This window comes from Bactrocera oleae, chromosome 3 (genome assembly GCF_042242935.1).
Source record: "Bactrocera oleae isolate idBacOlea1 chromosome 3, idBacOlea1, whole genome shotgun sequence".
Lineage (NCBI taxonomy): Eukaryota > Metazoa > Arthropoda > Insecta > Diptera > Tephritidae > Bactrocera > Bactrocera oleae.
The window spans coordinates 33,157,400-33,180,026 of record NC_091537.1 but is presented as its reverse complement, the minus strand read 5'-3'; the positions used below and the strand labels follow the sequence as shown (position 1 = coordinate 33,180,026).

The window sequence follows — 22,627 nt, the reverse complement described above, 5'->3', positions numbered from 1 at the left end:
CATCGTAATATTACTTTTTAAACACAGTTTCATTTTGTAGTTGTTTTCTATATAGTAGGTACTTTATTAGTTACACAATAATAACACTTTTTTGTTTTCATGTAGATTATTAATTTATAAGTACGTGTTTTCTATAAGTATAGTATTGTTTGTTTTAAAAATAGTATTTAGTTTCTAATATTTTTTTTTTTGTGGTACATAATACCTGTAGGTATTCTCATTAGATTAGGGTTAAGTTCAAGCATAAAGTTAGTTTACCTTATTTTCATTTTACGGTTGTTCTTTTGGCATAATCGTTAAAAATAAAAGTAATTAGGTTCCTAATTATTAATCTTCTTAATCTTACGTTTTTTTTTTTTATTACGAGATACGCTTTAGTTAAGTTTTCATTTTCTACGTTTTTTCTTCATCACTATAATGCCGAGAAAAGGAACTCAGCTTTCTCGGCAGACTGCTACTGCAAAGCGGCTGCGAGTTTTGCGCAGCAATGAAACTGAGGATGAAAATATGCACAGGTTGGCTACACAACGAGCAATTACTGAACAAAACCGTGCAAGGGAATCAAGCGTTGAACGTTCGCAGCGTTTAGCCTCACAAAATTTCCGAACTTTGGCGAACCGGCAACGGGAATCGAGTGCTGATCGTTCTCAACGTTTGGCTTCACAGAATGCCCGCACATTGGCTAACCGCGATCGGGAATCAAGCGCTGAACGATCCCATCGATTAGCACAGCAAAATGCCCGATCAACTAGGAATAGAACTCGCAGACAACATAATTTATTAAATGCTGCTTTTGCTTATGATTGTACCGTTGACTATTCTGAGCTAAATGATATTGATATTGGTAGAATGGATAAAATATGCAACTTATGCCAAGCAAAAAAATGGGCAGCTGAAACTCCTGGACTGTGTTGTAGTGGTGGCAAAGTAAATATACCTATAATTCCGGAACCAACATCCGTTTTAAAGGAACTGATATCAGGCTCACATCCATCATCTAATCATTTCTTAAATCACTCAAGACAGTAAAATACATTATTTCAGATGACTTCATTTGGTGCCAAAGAAATTCGCGAGGGAAACTTTATGCCCACTTTTAAAGTCCAAGGGCAAGTTTATCATTTAATCGGTGACTTACTTCCATCTGTAGGGGCACAACCCGAATTCCTGCAAATATATTTTGTTTCCCATGCAGATCAGGTATCCTTGCGCTCAAATTTAAACCCAAGCTTGCAAATCGATCTTATCGACGTTCTCCAAACATATCTTCATGATCATAATACGTATATTCAAAGTTTTAAGTACAATCTAAAAATAGACCACCGAATGATTTAAAACTTATCATTCATGCTAATGTAAAACCTCCTAATGAGCATAGAGGTCGGTATAATGCGCCGGTAGTAGATAAAGTAGCTGTTCTTATGATAGATGAAGACAAAGGTCCCCGTGATATTGTATTGACTGCGAGAGATGGTCGACTTCAACGAGTTTCTGAAATTCATAGATCTTATGACCAGCTTCAATATCCCTTACTGTTTCCCTTTGGAAACGACGGATACTGTATTAATATTCCACAGCAGAATACTACGGCTACATTTAAAACTGTTTCATGTATGCAGTTTTATGCATTTAGATTCATGGTGAGAATAAATGACTTTAACAGTATACATTATTTCAAAGGATTATTCAACCAATATTGTGTTGATATGGCGGCAAAAATGATCTCTGAGAGGCTAGACTTCATCAAAAGAAATCAAAAAAAATTGAGAGCAGAAGAGTACATTCATTTAAGAGACGCCGTCGTAAATGATGGACATATAAACGCTTCTAATATTGGCCAGCACGTTATATTGCCGTCGTCATTTACAGGATCCCCCAGATTCATGAATGAAAAAAGTCAAGATGCCATGACATATGTCAAGAAATTTGGAAGACCTGACCTCTTCATTACATTTACATGTAACCCCGAATGGCCAGAAATAAAAAGTGAGTTATTGCCCAATCAACATTCTTATGATAGACATGATTTAATTTCTAGGGTATTTCATTTAAAACTCAAGAAAATGATAGACCTATTAACGAAGAAAAATATTTTTGGCCCATCGAAAGCCTTTGTTTACAGTGTAGAATGGCAAAAAAGAGGTTTACCTCACGCCCACATTTTATTGTGGCTGGCTAACAAAGTTCAACCAGATTCTATAGATGCAATAATATCGGCTGAAATACCTGACATACAAGAAGATCCGATTCTTCATAATATTGTCATAAAAAATATGATACATGGTCCTTGCGGATTTCATAATCCTACATCACCATGTATGAAAGAAAACGTTTGTTCTAAAAAGTTCCCTAGGCATTTTATTTCGGAAACACAAACGGGAGATGACGGTTATCCAACCTACAGACGCAGGTCTCCAGATAATGGTGGAAACACAGCTATAATTCGTGTAAAAGGTACAGAAATGAGCGTGGATAATCGTTGGGTGGTTCCCTATAATCCACTGCTATCACGAATTTTCAATGCACACATTAACGTAGAGTTTTGTCAATCGGTCAAAGCTATTAAATACATCTGTAAGTATATTCATAAAGGTTCTGATCAAGCCACATTTTCGTTACAAAGTAATAACGATGAAGTAGAAAAATATCTAAATGGTCGCTATATAAGTTCCTCGGAGGCGTTTTGGAGAATTTTCCAATTTTCTATTCATGAACGTTTTCCGGCAGTAGTTCATTTAGCCGTTCATTTGGAAAATGGACAAAGAGTATATTTTTATAATAATGAAAATCTCCAAGATCGTGTGAACAATCCTTCATCAAGGACACTTACAGCGTTCTTTGATCTCTGCAAAAGCGACGATTTTGCAAAAACCCTTTTATATCACGAAGTTCCCCAGTATTACGTTTGGCAAAGAAATTCATTTTCTAGAAGAAGACGCGGGCAAGATGTTGAGGGATATCCCAATGTAAAAAAAGACACAAATTTAGGCCGTGTTTATAACATTCATTCAACTCAAACTGAATGTTTTTATTTAAGAATGTTATTGCAATATGGTCGCGTTCCAATGTCATTTCAACATCTAAGAACCGTGAATGGTGTTATTTTCCAAACGTACCAAGGCGCTTGCAAGGAATTAGGTTTACTGGAGGGAGATGAACATTGGCAAAATACCATATCCGATGCTATCATATCCGAGCCAGCTACAAAATTGAGATAATTATTTACCACTATCCTTACGACTATGGGCTTCCTGCAGCAAATAGAAATAATTCGCTTCTGGACCCGTTAGAAGTAGCGTTGCGAAAACCATATAACATAAATGAATTAAATGAGTATATCACACAAAATGAACCAAGATTAGTTAATGACCAGGTGGCATCGTATACTTGTGTCATGAAAAGTGTTCGTTTTAATGAAGGAAGAATTTTCTTTTTGGATGCTCCCAGTGGGACCGGCAAGACGTTTATCACTAATCTTATATTAGCAAAAGTAAGGTCTCTAGGAAAGCTAGCCTTGGCAGTAGCGTCGTCAGGTATTGCTGCAACCTTATTAGCAGGTGGACGCACAGCTCATTCCACTTTTAAACTGCCCCTAACTGTGTCTTTAGAGAAAGATAGCGTGTGCTCTATACGCAAAAATGGCCCTTTGGGGAAAATTTTACAAGACGTCAGTCTAATAATCTGGGACGAATGTACCATGATACATAGAGCTCACGTAGAAGCTCTAGACAGAACTCTTAGAGATCTTAGAAGCTGTGATAAAATCATGGGTGGGATTACTGTTATGTTTGCTGGGGACTTTCGCCAAACTTTACCGGTAATAGTAAGGGGAACTAGAGCAGACATTGTGAAGGCTTGCCTTAAAAGTTCTCCATTATGGAAATTTGTAAATATTTTAAAATTATCGACAAATATGAGAGCACATTTGGGGCTAGGTAGTATAACTTTCCCTTCAAAATTACTTTCTTTAGGAGACGGGAAAATACCTCATTCTAATAATAAAATTGAAATTGATTGCGATTTAGGAGTAAAAGTGGGTAACATCGAGGAATTAGTAACTAAGGTATACCCTGACATCAGCCAAATAGAAAACAAGGACCATCAATGGATGTGTCAAAGAGCAATATTGGCGGCAAGAAATAGTAGCGTTGACGAAATAAATGATATCATTTTGAGTAAACTCCCAGGAGATATTGTAACCTACACATCCATTGATACCGTGATGGATCAAGAAGATGTAGTTCATTACCCACAGGAGTTCCTCAATTCCTTGAACCCAAGCGGCCTTCCCCCACATTCTCTTAAGTTAAAAATAGGTGCCCCAATAATTTTACTAAAAAATCTCAAACCACCAAATTTATGCAACGGGACCCGACTTCAAGTAAAATTTCTGCGCAATAACGTCATCGTTGCAATAGTTTTGACTGGTCCAGCAGTTGGTCAAACAGTCCTCATACCCCGCATCCCAATGATACCCAACGACTTACCTTTCAATTTTAAAAGAATACAATTTCCGCTTAAATTATCTTTCGCAGTCACAATAAATAAATCACAGGGGCAAACATTCAAACACGTGGGGATCGATTTACGCCAAGACTGTTTTTCGCACGGCCAGTTATATGTCGCGTTATCAAGATCGGGTTGTGGCGAAAATCAATATGTTCTTCTGCCACAAGATAATAAAACAAAAAATGTAGTATATGCAGAAGTTCTTTAAAATAATAAAATTTACTTTAAAAATTGTACAGATATAGTTTGGAACTCGAAAAAAAACATAGGTTTTATCCTGAAAATTTTGCGGGAACTCGAACATTCCGAAAATCCCGCAAGAACGGGAACTATGTGGGAAGAACCAAAAATCTGCCGGAAGTCACTATTCCACGCGGACGAAGTCGCGGGCAAAAGCTAGTCATGACATATACGGTGGAATGGTTCGTTTAGTTCAAAATTTGATCTACAGGATTTTAACAGTGAAGGTCTAAACTGCCTCGAAAAGCGAACCGGGATATTAAATTTAATTTCAGATGAGAGAAAAGAACTGCAAACTGTTCCATTTAAGATTTTCACTACGAATATTATTCCAAGCATTTCCCTAGGACTAGAAAGTGTAGGTAGATTAATAAGTTTTAAACGACCAGTGTATGGAGGTAGACTTACACTAGAATCCCATCGGAAATGCGCTTAGGCGAAAAGTAAAAATTGTTTTTGAACAGACTCTAACTTTTCAGAATGGATTTGGTAGGTAGGGTTCCATACAACAGAGCCATATTCCAATATAGATCTAACCAAAGTTGTATAAAGTGTTTAAGTAATATACGGATCTCTATTGTGTTCTATTATAGAGATAGGAAGCTACCCATTGAAGAAATATTGGTTGAAAGCCCAGCAGATCAAGCTTATGTATGAGAATGGAGAGATTTACTTTATCGAAAGCTTTGCTAAACTCAGTGTATATAACATCCGTATTCTTATGTTCCTTAAACCCAATGATACATGGTTTATAAATTCAAGCAATTTTTAAGACTCGATTTCCCTTTACGAAATCGGAAAGGTTATATGGTCAGTGATGATAGCTTCAAAAAGTTTAGGTATAACTGATAGTTTTGCGATACCTGTATAGTTTTCAATGTTGGATCTAAATCCACTTTTATGCAAAGGAATTATAAATGACTGTTTCCATATTGAAGGAAATATACCGTGTTTAAGAGAGGAATTAAATATCTTTGTCAAAGGCAAGTAAATATATTTGGCACTATTTTTTAGGAAGCATGAGGGTATCATGTCCTTTGCCGTAACTAAAAGATAATAAATAGGAGGAATTCTTCAGAAATAATTGGAGCGTTAATTAAAGTATTCGAACACGGCACGTGCTGATAAGAAAAAGTTTTGGAAGAATTGTTACAGTAGTTTGACTTGAAAAATTATGCAAAGATATTGAATATAATACCATTGTCACTTGAAATGATAGATTTGTATTTCATAGCGGACAGAAATTTGGAAATACGTTTGGAGTTGACGAAATGGAAATTAAAATTGGAACTGTTTTAGTACAAGTCGGTTAGTTTTGTAGTGCTTAGCGAATTTCTACCAATCAATTTTTTATATCGTTGATTGCTTTTGGTAATTTAACAATGTTTCCAGTATGACTTCTAAGTTTAGGCTTAAATTCGCGTACAAAAGCCCCAAATTTTTAACAAATGCTACTAAATTATTAGGGGGGCCTCTAAGATTGTGAGACTTTGGAAGTTGACGGCTTATCACCTTGAGGGCAAGGAGAAGAGAGAATTGAGTAGACGTTCTCTTCTGTACAGAAGAACTAAGTGTTACTTCATCGGAAGAACGTTTACGCTTAGGAGCAGGTTTGAAGGATTCGTGAAAATCATTTAGGCACTTAAAAGATTTGAACAATTTTTCGTAGTGCCTAAATTTTTCGGTGAGGGTTACAAGATCTCGACCGATTTCGTCAAAGCCATTGCGTGTCTCCCTATAAACTTTAAATAGATCGATTTCAATAGATCTACAATTTAAACAGGACCAACGCAATCCCTTACAGTCTAGAATAGAATCTAAGATTCTACCTGTCAGTCCAGCACATCACAAAGCCAGCATGAAATGTAGCGAGTCAGAACTCGCCTTTAATGTTACAGTTGGGGAAATTACAAGACATAATAAACAAAAAGAATAAAAATCAAATAAAAGAATAAAGCAAACAAAATAGATATATAATAAATTAGTGTGTTAATAAAATATTAATAATAATAAATTCAATTAAGAACAAACGCAAAAATAATAGCAATTTTTTTATCAAAGTTCAAAACCAAGACAGTGTGAAAGAGCAATATAGCGAGCAGTTTTAATGGCACTGAAACAAATTAAAAGCTACACGCAACACAGCTGTGAATAAAGAAGTAAATGAGATAAATAAAGAGAGAGAAAAGAATTAAATAAAACAAAATGAAACAAAAAGCTGACTTGGCACCAAAAATTCGAAAATTTAAATTTTTTGATAATGCATAAAACTTAAGAACATTTAATACTTAGCTTGCAACTCAGAGTCAAATCACTAAATATTGTATTAAATCACTTTAAAAAAAAAATCAATTAAAATTGAAGAATTTTGTAAAATAAAACCCAATAGTTCACAGCCAAAAAATTACAGCTTTACAGCTTGAAGTGTTGCCACCTATGGTGGTTCACTAAACTGTTTAAGCCGAATCGATAAAATTTGTATACTCTTGTAACATGTTGCTAAAGAGTATAATAGTTTTGTTTACCTAATGGTTGTTTGTATCCCCTAAAACTTGTCGAGATAGATGCAGGATTATATACATATATATAACTGATCAAGATGACGAGACGAGTTGAAATCCGGGTGACTGTCTGTCCATCTGTCCGTACAAGCTGTACAGTAAAAATTAACGGCATGGCACCTTATTGTTTTAATGTATGTATAAATCTCCCAAGCCCCTCAAGCTATATCACCCAGATTTGCACAGGATAAATCCTTACGGCGCTTCTTAAGACAGTGTGAAAATATGTGAAATCGTATGATAACCCCGTCGACTCCTCATATATTGGTTTTGTTAAAAACTACTAAAAGTGTGATAAATCAATAACTAAAAGCGTCAAAGACATTAAATTTACATCCGGGATGACACAAAAGGGCTTTATAAAAGCCGGTGTCAGAATTGGTTGTCAAAAGTAGCACCGCCCACCTTTGAATGAAATCACATATCTCCGGACCTATTCGAACAATTTCCACCGAAATCGGACAACAACCACGCCTCCCATAACACAACATTAAATTTCATCTAATCCTTTCACTTTCCAGTATACAAATCAAGCAACAATGAATACATCGGGATAAAACTTTGCACAAATAGTACCTTTAATGTATGCCATCTCAAGCCTATCCTTAGCCTCCATATACCTTATATACATAGAAAGATTTTCGAACTTCCTTGTTTTCTTAATAACGGTGCATCTGTGTGCCAAAAATAGCTAAAATTGAGTGAAACTTACTCTAGACCCCATATAACTAATATCAGGATTTTCAAACATCAGGTTGACTTTACACAGGTATATTAATGAAACTCAGAGAGCCTTTCTCTCTGGTAATAATATATCGTAATGCTAAAAATTGATAAAATCGGACCAATACTACCCTGAGCTCCCATACACCTAATAAAAGAATTTCTAATTTCTGGTTTGCTGATCCAAAAGGCTGCAATAATATTCAGAGTTAATTGTTTTAACTGATGACATTTCCTATTTTGCTGATCGTTGTGACTTCACCTTTGCTTTGGAGCTGAAAAACCAGCTTCCATCCACTGTAAACGTTCCTATTTCAATTTAGGATCATGGTGGTAGATCCAGGTCTCATCCATCCTTATAAAACTTCGCAAAAAATCCGTTATATTATGCTTGAAACGTTCCAAATTATGCTGAGAAATTTGTTTTCTTTTCCAGCTTTTTCATTTGTAATTCTCCATGTAAAGTATGAAATACTCGTTCTTCTGAGCTGCGTATAGCATTAGCATCTTCACTGACAATATTATGAACATGCTCAATGATTTCTGGTGTGGTTGTGGTTTTGGTTGTCCTTCGCGTGGATCGTCTTCAAGCTTAGTAAGACAACGTTTAAATTCCAGCTCAAAATTCAACTGTGCCTTTTGGAGGTGAGGACTCCTTAAACACTTCGAACAATTGTTCATAAATTTCCTTCGTTTTTAAATCTTTTGAAACAAAGAATCGAATGACTGCGGGATTTTCAATTTTTTCCACATTAAAAAAATTTTCTGACACGTCAACTGGCTTGTAAACAAAGAATTAAATGACAGAATGACTTGTAGCTTTGTCTGTGTTCTTACGACAGATGTACCAACTTGAAAAAAAAAATTTTGGAGCTAGTAGTGCTATTTCTTGGTGTAAGCAGAAACTTTTCAACCAACCTGTATATTTATATAAGATAAGATTTATTTTTAGAATACATAGTTTGGCAAGTTACTTTCAAAAGATTTATTGTTTTACTTTGCAATAATCATTGAGTCCTTCTACATATATGTAATTTTATAAAATTTATCTAATCTTCCAGATTACCTTTTTACTTACCAGTATGTATGGTGATGCCAAGATATTTGTTTTATGAACCAATCTTCTTTTGTCTCTATATCGTTTACCGCTTACCTGTCACTTTTTTTTAAATTTATTTAATATGAAAATGGAATACTATATATTCTTGACCTGTTGTTCAGAGTACCATCGCTTTCCCCCCCTGTCATTTTAAACAAACACAAAAACATATGTACTGCGTAAATATGGAAAATTTCGCAAATATTGTAAATATAAAATTTTCTCTGTGCGCTGAATTATGTGTTTTCGATGATTTGGCTACAAAAACCAATTGCACTGGTCCTTGGATGACCGGTATATCGCAGCAACCATGCGATAACAACAAGCCAATGCGTGCCTTAATAAAGGATTACGAAATGTAAGAAGACAAAACAACTGACGTTTTCACAACAAGTTTTAAATTTAATTTTATTATTTAGCTACTATGAAAGTGACGAAGATATTGAATGCGATTGCAAACGTCCTTGTAATGAGCGTATTTATTCGACATTAATACAAAGCAGAACACAACTTAATTCGGGTCAGCAATATACCCAAGTATGGATTTATTATTCCACAAAATTAGTTTCGGTAAAATTAAAATCGGCAAAAAATTTCATAAATAATAAAAAAAGTTATATGTACAATTCGTGTTCTTTTCGGCAGATGGTGGAAGAACGTCCGAGCTATGACACTACACAATTTATAGCTGACATTGGTGGCTCATTGGGTTTTTTACTAGGTCTCTCTGTCCTAGGATTAATCGGCATATTGGAACATGTTAGTAATTACTTAACTTTATTTATAAAGTTTATTTCTATGCCCTAACTTACCCTATAGCTTACCTTATTTTTCTGCGGAGGATTAGTAAAAACGCAATTAAAACACGAGAATCAGTTACAAGACGAAGCAGAACGTCAATCCCAAAAAAGTGTGCAACTGAAATAAAAGATACAACTCTTTAAATATTAACAATATCCAAAGAGAAGAAAACATATATGGACGAATAAACTCTTGCATGACTTAAAAAGACTAGGCAGCATATAAATTGTTATCAAATTTATTTTCATTTCTCTGCATCTCTAATAAAACGACATGAATTAATAAAACGCAATTTTGCTTTTTCATTCTTAGTAATCCAACTTGACACGGAATAATAATAATAATAATAACCCAACGATTACCCTCCTCCCGCCCAACCGACGCGAGGGGCGCAATCCGCATACGTGCGGAATTAGGCAAGTCAAAAAAGGCAAGAGAGTTTTTCAAGTGTTGAGATCTAAAACTGCTCAGCTTCAGAAACAAAAATTTCAACAGCTAACATTTATAGCTACGATATAATAAATTTTTACATGTTCATTTATTAAGAGAAAACAATAAAGTCTTTTTAATTTTGAAAAGTGAGTCAGATATCAGTCAGATTGTAGATCCAATGTGCTGGAATGAGAATTAAAATCATGATATATACGGTGGAATGGTTCGTTTAGTTCAAAATTTGATCTACAGGATTTTAACAGTGAAGGTGTAAACTGCCTCGAAAAGCGAACCGGGATATTAAATTTAATTTCAGACAGGAGAAAAGAACTGCAAACTGTTCCATTCAAGGTTTTCACTAAGAATATTATGTCAACAATTTCCCTACGACTAGAAAGTGTAGGTAGATTAATAAGTCTTAAACGAATAGTGTATGGTGGTAGACTTACCTTAGAATCCCATCGGAAATGCGCTAAGGCGAAACGTAAAAATTGTTTTTGAACAGACTCTAACTTTTCAGAATGGATTTGGTAGCTAGGGTTCCATACAACAGAGCCATATTCCAATATAGATCTAACCAAAGCTGTATAAAGTGTTTTAGTAATATACGGATCTCTATTGTGTTCTATTATAGAGATAGGAAGCCACCCATTGAAGAAATATTGGTTGAAAGCCCAGCAGATCAAGCTTATGTATGAGAATGGAGAGATTTACTTTATCGAAAGTTTTGCTAAACTCAGTGTATATAACATCCGTATGCTTATGTTCCCTAAAACCCAATGATACATGGTTTATAAATTCAGGCCATTTTTAAGACTCGATTTCCCTTTACGAAATCGGAAAGGCTATATGGTCAGTGATGATAGCTTCAAAAAGTTTAGGTATAACTAATGGTTTTGCGATACCTGTATAGTTTTCAATGTTGGATCTAAATCCACTTTTATGCAAAGGAATTATAAATGACTGTTTCCATATTGAAGGAAATATACCGTGTTTAAGAGAGGAATTAAATATCCTTGTCAAAGGCAAGTAAATATATTTGGCACTATTTTTTAGGAAGCATGAGGATATCCTGTCCTTTGCCGTAACTAAAAGATAATAAATAGGAGGAATTCTTCAGAAATAATTGGAGCGTTAATTAAAGTATTCGAACACGGCACGTGCTGATAAGAAAAAGTTTTGGAAGAATTGTTACAGTAGTTTGACTTGAAAAATTATGCAAAGATATTGGATATAATACCATTGTCACTTGAAATGATAGATTTGTATTTCATAGCGGACAGAAATTTGGAAATACGTTTGGAGTTGACGAAATGGAAATTAAAATTGGAACTGTTTAAATACAAGTCGGTTAGTTTTGTATTAAGACCTCTAACATTTTGATAATAAATGCTTAGCGAATTTCTACCAATCAATTTTTTATATCGTTGATTGCTTTTGGTAATTTAACAATGTTTCCAGTATGACTTCTAAGTTTAGGCTTAAATTCGCGTACAAAAGCCCCAGGTGGCCAAAATGAACTATCTAAGATCTTTTTGAATGTTTCAAGTGATACATCTATTTTAAACGATGACATACTTCTATCATAATTGAAGTTAAATTTATGGATATTGACATCCGGAATTTTTAAACGTGACGAAATGTAAGATTTAATTTAGTCTTCTATTAAAGTAAGGTATCTTTGCAAGTCTAGAAATAAATATAGACTTTTTAGGTGGAATAACTACCAAATTTTTAACAAATGCTACTAAATTATTAGGGGGGGGGGCCTCTAAGATTATGAGACACTTATTACTCTTACATAGAGCTTTTGGGGAATTGAGCTCTTTGGAAGTTGACGGCTTATCACCTTGAGGGGAAGGAGAAGAAAGAATTGAGTAGACATTCTCTTCTGTACAGAAGAACTAAGTGTTACTTCATCGGAAGAACGTTTATGCTTAGGAGCAGGTTTGAAGGATTCGTGAGAATCATTCAGGCACTTAAAAGATTTGAACAATTTTTCGTAGTGCCTAAATTTTTCGGTGAGGGTTACAAGATCTCGACCGATTTCGTTAAAGTCATTGCGTGTCTCCCTATAAACTTTAAATAGATCGATTTCAATAGATCAACAATTTAAACAGGACCAACGCAATCCCTTACGGTCTAGAATAGAATCTAAGATTCTACCTGTCAGTCCAGCACATCACAAAGCCAGCATGAAATGTAGCGAGTCAGAACTCGCCTTTAATGTTACAGTTGGGGAAATTACAAGACATAATAAACAAAAAGAATAAAAATCAAATAAAAGAATAAAGCAAACAAAATAGATATATAATAAATTAGTGTGTTAATAAAATATTAATAATAATAAATTCAATTAAAAACAAACGCAAAAATAATAGCAATTTTTTTATCAAAGTTCAAAACCAAGACAGTGTGAAAGAGCAATATAGCGAGCAGTTTTAATGGCACTGAAACAAATTAAAAGCTACACGCAACACAGCTGTGTATTGTAAATATAAAATTTTCTCAGTGCGCTGAATTATGTGTTTTCGATGATTTGGCTACAAAAACCAATTGCACTGGTCCTTGGATGACCGGTATATCGCAGCAACCATGCGATAACAACAAGCCAATGCGTGCCTTGATAAAGGATTACGAAATGTAAGAAGACAAAACAACTGACGTTTTCACAACAAGTTTTAAATTTAATTTTATTATTTAGCTACTATGAAAGTGACGAAGATATTGAATGCGATTGCAAACGTCCTTGTAATGAGCGTATTTATTCGACATTAATACAAAGCAGAACACAACTTAATTCGGGTCAGCAATATACCCAAGTATGGATTTATTATTCCACAAAATTAGTTTCGGTAAAATTAAAATCGGCAAAAAATTTCATAAATAATAAAAAAAGTTATATGTACAATTCGTGTTCTTTTCGGCAGATGGTGGAAGAACGTCCGAGCTATGACACTACACAATTTATAGCTGACATTGGTGGCTCATTGGGTTTTTTACTAGGTCTCTCTGTCCTAGGATTAATCGGCATATTGGAACATGTTAGTAATTACTTAACTTTATTTATAAAGTTTATTTCTATGCCCTAACTTACCCTATAGCTTACCTTATTTTTCTGCGGAGGATTAGTAAAAACGCAATTAAAACACGAGAATCAGTTACAAGACGAAGCAGAACGTCAATCCCAAAAAAGTGTGCAACTGAAATAAAAGATACAACTCTTTAAATATTAACAATATCCAAAGAGAAGAAAACATATATGGACGAATAAACTCTTGCATGACTTAAGAAGACTAGGCAGCATATAAATTGTTATCAAATTTATTTTCATTTCTCTGCATCTCTAATAAAACGACATGAATTAATAAAACGCAATTTTGCTTTTTCATTCTTAGTAATCCAACTTGACACGGAATAATAATAATAATAATAACCCAACGATTACCCTCCTCCCGCCCAACCGACGCGAGGGGCGCAATCCGCATACGTGCGGAATTAGGCAAGTCAAAAAAGGCAAGAGAGTTTTTCAAGTGTTGAGATCTAAAACTGCTCAGCTTCAGAAACAAAAATTTCAACAGCTAACATTTATAGCTACGATATAATAAATTTTTACATGTTCATTTATTAAGAGAAAACAATAAAGTCTTTTTAATTTTGAAAAGTGAGTCAGATATCAGTCAGATTGTAGATCCAATGTGCTGGAATGAGAATTAAAATCATGATATATACGGTGGAATGGTTCGTTTAGTTCAAAATTTGATCTACAGGATTTTAACAGTGAAGGTGTAAACTGCCTCGAAAAGCGAACCGGGATATTAAATTTAATTTCAGACAGGAGAAAAGAACTGCAAACTGTTCCATTCAAGGTTTTCACTAAGAATATTATGTCAACAATTTCCCTACGACTAGAAAGTGTAGGTAGATTAATAAGTCTTAAACGAATAGTGTATGGTGGTAGACTTACCTTAGAATCCCATCGGAAATGCGCTAAGGCGAAACGTAAAAATTGTTTTTGAACAGACTCTAACTTTTCAGAATGGATTTGGTAGCTAGGGTTCCATACAACAGAGCCATATTCCAATATAGATCTAACCAAAGCTGTATAAAGTGTTTTAGTAATATACGGATCTCTATTGTGTTCTATTATAGAGATAGGAAGCCACCCATTGAAGAAATATTGGTTGAAAGCCCAGCAGATCAAGCTTATGTATGAGAATGGAGAGATTTACTTTATCGAAAGTTTTGCTAAACTCAGTGTATATAACATCCGTATGCTTATGTTCCCTAAAACCCAATGATACATGGTTTATAAATTCAGGCCATTTTTAAGACTCGATTTCCCTTTACGAAATCGGAAAGGCTATATGGTCAGTGATGATAGCTTCAAAAAGTTTAGGTATAACTAATGGTTTTGCGATACCTGTATAGTTTTCAATGTTGGATCTAAATCCACTTTTATGCAAAGGAATTATAAATGACTGTTTCCATATTGAAGGAAATATACCGTGTTTAAGAGAGGAATTAAATATCCTTGTCAAAGGCAAGTAAATATATTTGGCACTATTTTTTAGGAAGCATGAGGGTATCCTGTCCATTGCCGTAACTAAAAGATAATAAATAGGAGGAATTCTTCAGAAATAATTGGAGCGTTAATTAAAGTATTCGAACACGGCACGTGCTGATAAGAAAAAGTTTTGGAAGAATTGTTACAGTAGTTTGACTTGAAAAATTATGCAAAGATATTGGATATAATACCATTGTCACTTGAAATGATAGATTTGTATTTCATAGCGGACAGAAATTTGGAAATACGTTTGGAGTTGACGAAATGGAAATTAAAATTGGAACTGTTTAAATACAAGTCGGTTAGTTTTGTATTAAGACCTCTAACATTTTGATAATAAATGCTTAGCGAATTTCTACCAATCAATTTTTTATATCGTTGATTGCTTTTGGTAATTTAACAATGTTTCCAGTATGACTTCTAAGTTTAGGCTTAAATTCGCGTACAAAAGCCCCAGGTGGCCAAAATGAACTATCTAAGATCTTTTTGAATGTTTCAAGTGATACATCTATTTTAAACGATGACATACTTCTATCATAATTGAAGTTAAATTTATGGATATTGACATCCGGAATTTTTAAACGTGACGAAATGTAAGATTTAATTTAGTCTTCTAGTAAAGTAAGGTATCTTTGCAAGTCTAGAAATAAATATAGACTTTTTAGGTGGAATAACTACCAAATTTTTAACAAATGCTACTAAATTATTAGGGGGGGGGGCCTCTAAGATTATGAGACACTTATTACTCTTAGATAGAGCTTTTGGGGAATTGAGCTCTTTGGAAGTTGACGGCTTATCACCTTGAGGGCAAGGAGAAGAAAGAATTGAGTAGACGTTCCCTTCTGTACAGAAGAACTAAGTGTTACTTCATCGGAAGAACGTTTATGCTTAGGAGCAGGTTTGAAGGATTCGTGAGAATCATTCAGGCACTTAAAAGATTTGAACAATTTTTCGTAGTGCCTAAATTTTTCGGTGAGGGTTACAAGATCTCGACCGATTTCGTTAAAGTCATTGCGTGTCTCCCTATAAACTTTAAATAGATCGATTTCAATAGATCTACAATTTAAACAGGACCAACGCAATCCCTTACGGTCTAGAATAGAATCTAAGATTCTACCTGTCAGTCCAGCACATCACAAAGCCAGCATGAAATGTAGCGAGTCAGAACTCGCCTTTAATGTTACAGTTGGGGAAATTACAAGACATAATAAACAAAAAGAATAAAAATCAAATAAAAGAATAAAGCAAACAAAATAGATATATAATAAATTAGTGTGTTAATAAAATATTAATAATAATATATTCAATTAAGAACAAACGCAAAAATAATAGCAATTTTTTTATCAAAGTTCAAAACCAAGACAGTGTGAAAGAGCAATATAGCGAGCAGTTTTAATGTCACTGAAACAAATTAAAAGCTACACGCAACACAGCTGTGAATAAAGAAGTAAATGAGATAAATAAAGAGAGAGAAAAGAATTTAATAAAACAAAATGAAACAAAAAGCTGACTTGGCACCAAAAATTCGAAAATTTAAATTTTTTGATAATGCATAAAACTTAAGAACATTTAAAACTTAGCTTGCAACTCAGAGTCAAATCACTAAATATTGTATTAAATCACTTTAAAAAAAAATCAATTAAAATTGAAGAATTTTGTAAAATAAAACCCAAATTTCACAGCCAAAAAATTACAGCTTTACAGCTTGAAGTGTTGCCACCTATGGTGGTTCACTAAACTGTTTAAGCCGAATCGATAAAATTTGTATACTCTTGTAACATGTTGCTAAAGAGTATAATAGTTTTGTTTACCTAATGGTTGTTTGTATCCCCTAAAACTTGGCGAGATAGATACTGGATTATATACATATATATAACTGATCAAGATGACGAGACGAGTTGAAATCCGGGTGACTGTCTGTCCATCTGTCCGTACAAGCTGTACAGTAAAAATTAACGGCATGGCACCTAATTGTTTTAATGTATGTATAAATCTCCCAAACCCCTCAAGCTATATCACCCAGATTTGCACAGGATAAATCCTTACGGCGCTTCTTAAGACAGTGTGAAAATATGTGAAATCGTATGATAACCCCGTCGACTCCTCATATATTGGTTTTGTTAAAAACTACTAAAAGTGTGATAAATCAATAACTAAAAGCGTCAAAGACATTAAATTTACATCCGGGATGACACAAAAGGGCTTTATAAAAGCCGGTGTCAGAATTGGTTGTCAAAAGTAGCACCGCCCACCTTTGAATGAAATCACATATCTCCGGACCTATTCGAACAATTTCCACCGAAATCGGACAACAACCACGCCTCCCATAACACAACATTAAATTTCATCTAATCCTTTCACTTTCCAGTATACAAATCAAGCAACAATGAATACATCGGGATAAAACTTTGCACAAATAGTACCTTTAATGTATGCCATCTCAAGCCTATCCTTAGCCTCCATATACCTTATATACATAGAAAGATTTTCGAACTTCCTTGTTTTCTTAATAACGGTGCATCTGTGTGCCAAAAATAGCTAAAATTGAGTGAAACTTACTCTAGACCCCATATAACTAATATCAGGATTTTCAAACATCAGGTTGACTTTACACAGGTATATTAATGAAACTCAGAGAGCCTTTCTCTCTGGTAATAGTATTATATATCGTAATGCTAAAAATTGATAAAATCGGACCAATACTACCCTGAGCTCCCATACACCTAATAAAAGAATTTCTATTTTCTGGTTTGCTGTATTTCGTATATATCGATCAGTACGTAAGTTATCCCAGGAAAATCAAGTGAAAAAATAACACTGGATATAATACAAGTATAGTTCGATGACGAAAATATGTTAAATTGGTCCAAGTATTTTCCCATACATTAAGTATAATGATTTTCATTATTTCTGCAGAATTGGTGCCTAATATGTCGGTCAATATGTAAATTATCTTTATATTTGCATAGGAAAATTTCCTTAAGTGTACTTTAGTAATGAAAAAAGTATAGCAACTAGTGTAGATTTTCCTCTGCCACCAATATACCCTGTAAAGTGATTTCCGACTTTACAGCTAACTTTGAACCGGTTGGTCAAAATTTGTTATTTCAATGAAATTAAGTGCACAAGTTTTCTCAAAGTTATAAAATTATATTAAGCGTATAATATAAATGGTCTGGATCTTATATACATCTCATTTGAAAATGATTTTTATATAATTTTAGCTGACGCGAAGTAAAATATAGCAATAATGAATGTTGAATTCTTTCGCATCATTTTTATAGTCTTGCTACACAGTATTATAGATATGTATCACCTAAAAATAATCAAGAAAGACATGGAGTTTTTCGAATCACCGATGTATTGAATGTATATTAGAAGAAACGGCCGATAGAGCCATTGATTTCAGGAATCATAAGAAAACGAACTGGCAGGTGCACTTGCAAGAGCTGGAAAAACGTATCCCTATGATCCCGCCGTTTCAGCCCAATAGTAAGGAGGATCTCGATATCTTCCTTGTTCGATTCACTGAATCTTGTCGGCAAGCATTAGAAGTGGCTTGTCCAATAACACGAAGTAGGGGTAGAATTAGGCCCCCCTGGTGGTCTCCCGAACTTAAAAAGTTACAGAAAGAATGTAGAAAGCTGCTCAATTTAGCCAAGCAATCCCAAGGCGAGTCAGACTGGGATTATTATTACGACCTCCTTAGGTCGTACAAAAAGGAAGTTAGGAGAGCAAAAAGAAATTCTTGGAAATCTTTTTGTAATAATATCGAGAACACAGCGGAAGCGTCTCGACTTAAGAAAATAATGGCACAATCGGTGCATAGTATCGGTTTTCTTCAGGAGCCAGACGGCAGTTGGACGGTATCCAGTAAGGGTCGCAGGGACTACTAATGGATACCCTCTTCCCAGGTAGTTCTGAAAGCCATATGATTGAATATACTCAAGACAGTGGAGCAGAAATAGACTCCACTCTTATAAACACAGTGTCAGAAAGCAACGTACACTGGGCAATAAATAGCTTCAAGCTATTCAAGTCGCAGGGACCAGACGGTCTATTCCCGGCTCAATTACAGCAGTCGAAGAATTACATAATGGATTGGCTAGTTACCATTCTTAAGGGGGCGCTGCAATTAAACTATTTCCCTTCGCTGTGGAGGGAAGTCAAGGTAATATACATGCCTAAGGCAGGTAAAAGCTCGCATATCCTCATTCCTTCTAAAAACGTTGGAAAGGCTAATAGAACTACATATAAGAAACAAACTAAAACCAAATAAGTTGGCTGGTTCGCAGCATGCGTATTCTAAAGGAAAATCCACAGAAACAGCGCTGAGCCCTGTGGTGGTGGAGATTGAAAAATCTCTGGAATACGTTGCTATGGAATCTAGAAATTATGAAATGTTCAGTTATCCCTTAACTTAGCCATTCCTTACTTGTTTAATGCAGGGCCCACGAATCGTGCTATAATAACAAACCGTGATAACTTTTTTTGTGAGAGTAATCGACCTACTTTTGCTTTCATTTGACAGGTTACTATATATGTTTTTTAAAAATTAATGCTTGGGATATCGAAAAGAGGGTTTGGATAGTGTTTAAATGAGCTAAGCCTCAGTACCACCGCTCTCTCCGGTAACAACTGGCGCACCCTAATGCAACACACCACACCAGAGAATATTCACAGGTTCTCACGACTCGATGAAACCATACCACACAGGACAACACAACTCACCATGACACGGCACTTGTACACCTAACAAAAAGGACGGGATCATCGCCCTCACATCATCATTCGTTTTCGTCTACGGGGCTGAGCTAGGGATAGGAAAGTCGACTCTGACTTTGGTCAAGAATCGATCTTTAACTTAAAATAATCGACTTTTTAGAATCGAGTTTGAATGCTTCAAGTCGATTAAAATCGATTTTCACTCGATGACTTCGACTTTTCTGTCAACAGTTATAACATTCGATGGTAGTACAGTTTGTGTCGTTTTCATATACCGACTCTTTTATATTTTTTTATACCTTATCGTTAAACTAACCTCTTCTGATTGGATAAAAATAAACATCATCGCTGGTATCCTTGGTAACCGTTTTAAATAAGCATAGTATAACATAACTGACGGAAATATAATTGTTTAATTTTTAAAAAAGTCGACTTGAGAGTCGACTTTTAGCACTGATTAATCGACTTTAAGAGTCATAAAATTCCAAATCGACTCTAAAATCGAAAGTCGACTTTTCACGCGCTGTTACCATCACTAGGTAGAAGTCGGGATTGCCTCAATTATCGATTTAATGAACTGGTTCAATTCAGTCAGATTTCTAGGTGGTGTTAAAACCTCTTGCTTGACATAATAAAAAAAAATTCCGATCAGTCAGGTCAGGTGACCTTGGGAGCCAACAGAAAGTGGAGTTATTTTGTTTTCAAATGTTCGTTGGACCAACTGCACACCGTGATAACCGGTGTGCAGTTGCTTTATCTTGCTGAAACCAAACGCTTTTCAAAAGGATACGTCTTCGGCGCAGTTATGGGTTCAACATCTTTAAATGATGGTGCCCATTGACAGTTAGTGTTACACTGTTTTCTTCAAAGAAGTATGGCCCGAAAATACAACTAGGTTAAACTGTGCACCAAACAGTGACTCTGGGTGAAGTTCCGTCTCGTGGGATATTCCTGAATTTGATTCACTCCACATACGGCAATTTTGCTTGCATACATTTCTGTTTAGGTCAAAATGGGCATCAGACATAAATAGGCAATTTATCAAGACATTGTCTCTCTCGGCCATTTCAATAATTTTTTTGGCAAAATTCCGGGCGAATAGGCAAATCAAGATGATTTAACCAACCTATTTGAATTTTGTGCGGAAACATGTTTAAGTCATCATGAATTATCCGTTGTAAAGACTGTCTCCAAGTTGCGCCGATAAATTGCGAGTCGAAACTCTTGGATTTGCCGATGGTACGGTCTTATTGCCATACTTCCAGATTCGGCAAACATGTTTACCAACCTTATAATAGTCCATCTACTGACGGACTGCAAAGCATGGTGCCGCTGCACTATCTGAACAAATTTGTATCTAATATATTGGGGAACACTAACCGCCTTTGGTGAGCTTTTATGAATTAACACTACGAACAACTTGAAGGAAAATGCGCTTGTGATTGTTGTGTACACTCTTTTCTTTTTATTTAGTTAACCATTTAGATTCACTAATCAAATTAACCGAATCAAATTTAATTTTATCCAATCCAATCCAAGGTGAATCCGGAAAAGGATCGTTGAAAGTCGTACTCGGAAAAAAAGAAGTTGACGTGGCTTATATTCGAATGTTTAAGGTTGATGTGGCGCTCAGGCTAGGGATGGTAACAGCGCGCGAGAAGTCGACTTTCGATTTTATATAAAAGAGTCGGTACATGAAAACGACACAAACTGTACTACAATCGAATGTTATAACTGTTGACAGAAAAGTCGAAGTCATCGAGTGAGAATCGATTTTAATCGACTTGAAGCATTCAAACTCGATTCTAAAAAGTCGATTATTTTAAGTTTAAGATCGATTATTGACCAAAGTCAATAATTCAAGTCGTAATTAATAATTTTCTAATTAGGTGTCGCATATACGTAGCTGAGCATGAAGGTCATTTACGGTACATTTTTAAAAGGAATTAATTATATAAAATAAAACAAAATTTTCTATACAATAAAAAAAAATGTAATCTATTGATTGAAAAAAAAGTTATTACGGTTTGTTTTTGTAGCACGTTTCGTGAGCCACCACCATAAAGTCTTGAAAGTATTTTCCCGGTTTTGTTTCTTGCAAGTTGCAAGCGTTGGTCGGTTACACCCGAACTTCCCAGGCCCTTCCTTACATGTTTACCTAAGATTGGTACAATTTTAAAAATGTTGTAAAAGTGTTTTTAAAGAGTCTACTTTATGACAAATACAAGTATTCATTCAGTGAAAGTCGTCAATTCATCAAAAATTTGCTTGATGCGAGTTGTCCATCTATCTCTGGTAAAGACGATACCATCGAAAAATTAAAAAACAAGAAAAAACGTTAACTTCGGTTGCACCGAACCTATAATACCCTTCACAGGTACAAAGGTTCCTTACCATAACTTGATTTAGACCTTAAATCGACAATAAAAAATAAAATTTTTTTCCAAGCAGGCACTTTACTCCGATCTTTCAGTTTATATGATAGCTGTATTACATAGCGATCCGATCTAAATTCGGCGATTATATTCTTGCCTTAGAAAATAACTCATACCAAATTTCGTCAAGATACCTCGTCAAATGAAAAAGTTTTTCATGCAAGCACTTTACTCCGATCGTTCAGTTTGTATAGCAGCTATATGCTACAGTCATCCGATCAATACAATTTCTTCGAAGATTCCATTGTTGCCTTAAATACTTGTATTATTTTCGTGAAGATAACTCGTCAAATGAAAGAGTTTTCCATACAAGCACTTGATTCCGATCGTTCAGTTTGTATGGCAGTTATATGCTATAGTCATTATATTGTTACCTTAGAAAATAACTCATACCAAATTTCTTCGAAGATTCCATTGTTGCCTTAAATACTTGTATTATTTTCGTGAAGATAACTCGTCAAATAAAAAAGGTTTCACATACAAGGACTTGCTTCCGATTGTTGAGTTTGTATGGCAGCTATATGCTATAGTGGTC

General features: G+C 34.8%; 3 protein-coding genes across 3 annotated transcripts; all 3 read left to right on the top strand.

Moving 5' to 3' along the window:
• Nucleotides 1–1,807: 1,807 nt before the first annotated feature.
• LOC138856028 (uncharacterized) lies at nt 1,808–3,218 on the top strand. The gene is made up of 2 exons (XM_070106477.1): nt 1,808–1,986; nt 2,039–3,218. Exons 1-2 carry the CDS (start codon nt 1,970–1,972, stop codon nt 3,216–3,218), a joined length of 1,197 nt encoding a protein of 398 aa, XP_069962578.1. The 5' UTR covers nt 1,808–1,969.
• Nucleotides 3,219–9,317: 6,099 nt separating this feature from the next.
• Nucleotides 9,318–10,110, top strand: LOC106626069 (pickpocket protein 19-like). Its single transcript, XM_036364930.2, has 4 exons — nt 9,318–9,490; nt 9,552–9,702; nt 9,778–9,891; nt 9,952–10,110. The coding sequence occupies exons 1-4, from the start codon at nt 9,318–9,320 to the stop codon at nt 10,057–10,059; spliced, it is 546 nt and encodes a 181-aa protein (XP_036220823.2). The 3' UTR covers nt 10,060–10,110.
• Nucleotides 10,111–10,886: 776 nt separating this feature from the next.
• On the top strand, nt 10,887–13,718 carry LOC138855671 (pickpocket protein 19-like). Its single transcript, XM_070106476.1, has 5 exons — nt 10,887–10,895; nt 12,878–13,008; nt 13,070–13,220; nt 13,296–13,409; nt 13,470–13,718. The coding sequence occupies exons 1-5, from the start codon at nt 10,887–10,889 to the stop codon at nt 13,575–13,577; spliced, it is 513 nt and encodes a 170-aa protein (XP_069962577.1). The 3' UTR covers nt 13,578–13,718.
• The last annotated feature ends 8,909 nt before the right edge of the window (nt 13,719–22,627 follow it).